The 6,000-nt window shown below is 34.4% G+C and overlaps 1 protein-coding gene across 1 annotated transcript in view; it reads left to right on the top strand.

The window, feature by feature from the left end:
- Positions 1-6,000, top strand: part of STX1B (syntaxin 1B) — a 915,847-nt gene that overhangs the window by 735,575 nt on the left and 174,272 nt on the right. The window contains exon 6 of the mRNA XM_044086235.1: positions 1,900-2,008. Within this exon, the coding sequence (XP_043942170.1) occupies positions 1,900-2,008 (109 nt within the window). The remainder of the gene's footprint in view (positions 1-1,899; positions 2,009-6,000) is intronic.

Genomic DNA, 6,000 nt, shown 5'->3' with positions numbered 1-6,000 from the left:
TCACCACTGACAACATAATTGCTACCCACGGAAGTTGATCACTCTTTCTTGTTTTATTTTTCCTAAAGAGATGCTCCTTCATGAATAACATAATATGAATATAATATGAATATAGACAACCCATCATAGCTGCATCTTCTAAGAAAAACACCTCAACCTTACAATCTCTGTCAAATAAAATCTGTTGATTCATAACCAACTCCCATAAAAATGAGCATCACTGCATCTCAACTCAAAAGGCTAACTGGTTACAAATAAAGGAAAAAGCTCACCTCCTACTTTGATCCCTGATCTTTAACTCCTGCGCCAAGATGCTGTGTCACTCGTCTCGGTTAAAATCATTCCTGTCACACCAGGCAATAAACTGAAGAACCAAGCCCTTTTGGGGCCATAACTTGAAATACCAAGAACAAAACTACAGTGCAGCCACCATAGTTTTTTCACTTCTACCCCTTAAACTATGGCAGGAGCTTCAGTTTAAAGGATCTAGTCATTTATGCCAAATTCAGACTACAATTTAAAGCATACCTACATAAAAAAACAGAGCCAGTGCAAATGCCTTAACTCAGGCCACAAAGCTCCCATACTATCCCGACCATACACTATGATGCCCTCTAAAATTCCAATCTACTGCTATCATTTGGACATTATATGTTTATATGTACATAGTATCCCTCTAGTTTACTCTTCTATACAAGCATATAGTTAGTTCCAGTTTTTTCTTCATTTAGTTTCTTCCGTCTCTTTCTCTTTCTCCACTCAATTCATTCTCTCTTTCCTCAGTCTCTCTCTCAATGTCTTTTACGTTTGCTATACTTCACATTCGCATTTTCACTGCCTCGGTAATAAATCTTCTATCCTTAAGATCTCTGGTGTATCTAATGGTATACAGAACACCAAATGCATACTAATCTTGAGATGTAACTTGGCCTATGTGTATGTAGCCAGAATATATGTTGCATTACTTGAAAAATCAGGAACCAATAGATAACGCACTAAACACTGTAGCTTGACAAACCACTCGAATGTAGAGGTGCTGAAGGTAGTCTCTGACTCAAAAATATGAGAGCAGATGTGAAGATATTAGTGGCATTTTATTAAATAAAACGCCACTAATATCTTCACATCTCTCATAGTCGAGTCAAGACCTTCAGCACCTCTACATTCGAGTGGTTTGTCAACTACAGTGTTTAGTATATGTTGCATTACCACAACCCAGGGCTGGCTTGAAATTGAACGTTGCTGATTAGTGCCTCTAGTAAACAAACATAAATAAATACATATATTCATGCATACATACTTCCATAAATAAGCAAATAATACAAATAAGTAATTTAATGACCGCAACTAGATAACCAGCATATTTTCAAAGGCGCTATTTTCATAACAGAATGGGTATGTTTCCCAGAAGGCATTGCAGCAGAACCTTTCTTTATTCCTTTTCACGCATGTACACTGCAGAAAGTTTAATAGAATATATAGAATGCTATGGATTACTGTTACAGGATCACTGCACTCCCAGAATGCTTTTCTCCAGAATGCTTTTCTATCATATGTGGATTTCAATGGGCAATAGCAATTTTTGTGTCACTTTTAAAAATGTGCAGCATTCTTCCACAAACATGGATTGATTTAAGAAATAGATAATTTCTTCTATTCTTATGTAAACAAATTAAAGTAACTGTATTACATATTAACTGGTGTATGTAAGGATACTTTTCTCTCTTAGCCTTTACTGTAAATAGACTGTGCCTAATGGAATATAATTAGACAACAGTATAAAATAAGTAAATAAGTAAATAAACATAATGATATGCAGATAATATTACCACACAAAGATGCTTCATGTTACACTAATGGGAATGATCCACATATATTATGGTCTTTTTAATTTCTTAGCACTCCACTTTGTCACGGAAGTTTGTAGAAGTAATGACAGAGTACAACGCCACACAGTCCAAATATCGTGACCGCTGCAAGGACAGAATTCAAAGACAGCTGGAGATCAGTAAGTTTTATACATTGTTATTTTTAGTCTCTTTGTATTTTAGGGACCTAGTTCCACCAATCAAGGAAAAAAAAATCAGCATATCCAGCTTTAAATACTTGATAGTAGGTATTAAGTCATTTCCATTTGTTATGTAAAATATTCTGAGATCGGGAATGGTTTAGATAAACAAATTGAAAGTGTGTTTTTTTTTTCATTGTTTTATGAAAAATGAATAAACACATCTGTTTAGATACAGTCTATAAATAGCAGTCATTCACATATTTTATATCTATATACTTTTGTAAGCTGTGTATTACATTGTTCGTTGTACAAACTTGCAGATGTATTCTGAATAGTTATTTTTATATTCAAAATGACCTACTCCATTTTTTCTACAGTGAAGTCTTTGGCTGTAAATATGAGCTGCATTTAACCCATTATACTGTAACAGATAGCCTCCCCATTGAACAAGTAAGGATGGGGGGGGGGGGTTAACCTCCACAACAATGCACAAATGCAGTCAGAATGTTATTCATGTCTTCTGGGGGGTAGGTGTACAACAAAGCACTTAGTTATCCTTCTGCTCATCTCATAACTTCATGCCACTATCTGAACTCCCAAAACCATGCTATCCAAGGCTTCCTCTTTTGTTTATGGCACAAACACTATATCCCTGCTCCAAAAAGAGAAAAAAAAAGTAATTCAGCCAGGAATCCTTAGACTTTCCCTATTAATTAATCTTTTCTACTCCACAGACCCTCTGATGATATTGGCTTGTTCAAGAACCTAGGCAGAAAAAGAGACAGTACAGTTGTGTTGGTTGATTTACCATAACATTAGATGTTCACATAGATCAACGTTGCAGTATCCTAACTTGAAGAGAGCTGAATGAAGTCAGTGGTTCCATCACCAAACCTTCACAGCTTTCTTGCCTCAGAGGAGGGAGGATGGAGCCTTGTTTTTTATGTATAGGTTAGGAACTTGTATCGTTTCTTTAAGCAATAACCGATGACGTGGTGTGGTATATTGAAGATTTACCCACGGTTGGTGTGGTTTAATCATGAGGGCAAAGCTCGAGTGATTAAGCAAAGGGAAACATGGGTGAATCTTCAATATACCACAACCACGGAGTCGGTTATTGCTATTATAGAATGACATTATTTAAGAAAAAAATACTTACTTTTCTTAAATAATGACTTTGTATAACGGTGGATTGCTGTTCTTCTGTCGGTTGTGGTATACTGTGTCTGTGTTTTGATGTACTGCGCATGCGTATGGGACTTGCATTCCCACGCATACCCAGTACATCAAGGCTTTGAAACCGAAGCAATGGAGAAAAGAAAGTCTCCATTGCTTTGTTTTCTCTCTCTTTTTTATTGTAAAAAAAAAAGGTTTTGGGGCAGTTTATACCAACGGAAAAAAGTCCAAGCGACCGGACCTTTTTCCGTTGGTATATTGTGGGATTTACAACGGGCACGCTGGTTGGGGTGGCCAATCAGCATGCACATTTTACAATATTAATAGGAAGGAATTGTATAATAACTAATGTTTTTATATTATGTCAAATTTATTATAATTATTTAAACTGCAGATGTTTTTGTTTTGTTTTTGAATATTGTAAACTATTGTTCTTAAAATGTTTTGTAATAATTTGGAGCTTTTCTCCCTTGGCCTCTGCTGGAAATGGATTTCTACCCAGTTGGACATTCCCAGTAATCAAATGCCAATAAATAAATAAATTTTATATATATATATATATATATATATATATATATATATATATATATATATAATATACACACACACACACACACATATATATATATATATATATATATATATATATATATATATATATATATATATATATATATATATATATCTATATGGTTCCACTTCATATCATCGCATTATCATTTCATCAAATTTCAAATCATCGTGACCAAATTGTTGAAAGCTCATTTCATCGAAAACTCTTATCATCGAATCTCAAATCATTGAAAACTATAAAGCAGCTAGAAATAACATCCTACAGAGTTTTTACTATGTTTATGCAAGGGGGCAAGCCCCCCTGCACTGCCATGTAGGGGCTCCACCCCCCACACCCCCTGTAACTTAAATATACCAACTCTAAGGTTGCACTACAGTAGGGGAAAAATATAATTTCCTACCCCACTGTAGTGCAACCTTGGAGTTGGTATATTTAATTTACGGGGGCGCAGGGGGCTTGCCCCCCTGCATAAATGTAGTAAACAGTGTCTGGGATGTTATTTCTAGCTGCTTTATAGTTTTCAGTGGTTTGAGATTCGATGATATGAGTTCTCGACGAAATGAGTTTTCGACGATTTGGTCTCGATGATTTGAAATTCGATGAAATGATAATTCGATGATATGAAGTGGAACCATATATATATATATATATATATATATATATATATATATATTAAGAACTAACTTTGTGACACAAAAGCATTCAAAAAGAATTAAAAGGAAAACACCAGCAACTCTTGTATTATTTAGCACTTTCGTCTTCTTTAATATCAAGACTTCTTCAGAATGACATGTTTCATTAATACAAGCAACCATTTTAACATTGTTTAAATACATTACTTTATGTAGTTTATTTAAATTAACACAACAGTTCCTATCCAATAATAATGTAACAACAGTAGTCTTGCAAGGTGCTGTGTGCATCTTCATTATCATTAAAAAGGTAGATCAATTAACCAGGAGGGGTGCCATGTGAATCCTGTAGTATCGTGTGCATACCGGGGTCATGTGCAACAAATATACCTGGAACAGAAACTTGGAAAGAAGCCTGCGGTATCATGTGCAAAGTGGAGTTGTGTGCAAAAAAAAGAAGCCCTGAGGTATCGTGTGCAAAGTGGACTAGTGTGCAAAAAATAAAATAATAAAAAACCTTTTTTATCTTTATAAGACCCAGTCAGATCACATTTCTATACTTTCAGATTCTATATGACATACTTCTGATGAAATCAAGTTAACTCACATTTCAATACTTTCAATCTCTGTAACATTTTAAGGCACATTTGATGTTTAGGCTTCCATTAAGACCTGGGTTGCCATCTGCTCTAAGTTCAATCTGCCATTTTAGCTCTCGGACTTGCAAGGGCATGTCCACATCTCCTATGAACTCAGCCATTCTTTCTAATGCCATAAACTTAAAGCCTGTGAAGTTCAGGCAGAGTGTGCTATGTTTACTTAAGGCATTCAAACTGTCCTGTTTGCAGATTGCTGTGGTGTGTTCCTTTATGCGGTCACTTAGCTTTCTGTTGGTTTTGCCTATATAAAAACTTTAACCAAAAACAAAAGGTTCGTTTGGAGAACCAAATAAGGGTGCCAAGACCACAAAGTAAAATCCAAATGGTTTATTTAAAAACAACAAAAATAAATGAGTTTTAACGCTAAGCACAGAAAATATGTTTTTGAGCGTCTTCCTCAGAAAACAAAACATTTTTTGTTTCACATACTCAGTATATAGGCTGCCATAAATCAATTAAAAGGCAATCATTCAATATCACAAAAATATCCAATAAAAACAGTTGTTCAATAAAACAATCAGTTCAACCCACTCAAGTAGCCATAAAATGAGTCAAGTGTATAATATCAATTAACAATATTTGTGTAAAATATTACTTATACACAGTTGAATAAAAAACATTTTGAATCAGTTAAATCAATAAATACCATTTGAAAAAAATATATGTATCGAATGTATGGATTTGTATGTATAAATTTTCATACCAGACATAGAAGTACTTTAACCAAAGGAAGGAAAATTCATGTGTATACTGCCATCTACTGGAAATTTATAAAATTAAAGTTTTGCAGCTCTTAACTTGTGCACAGGAATAATAGATATGACTGGGAATTAATCCAAAAAATGACAAACTATCTATTATTCCTGTGCTCAAGTTAAGAGCTGCAAAACTTTAATATTATAAATTTCCAGTAGATGGCAGTATACACATGAATTTTCCTTCCTTTAT

The sequence above is a fragment of the Protopterus annectens genome, chromosome 10.part0, assembly GCF_019279795.1.
Source record: "Protopterus annectens isolate FY-2018-M chromosome 10.part0, PAN1.0, whole genome shotgun sequence".
NCBI classification, from domain to species: Eukaryota; Metazoa; Chordata; order Ceratodontiformes; family Protopteridae; genus Protopterus; species Protopterus annectens.
This window is presented reverse-complemented; position numbering and strand designations above follow the sequence as displayed.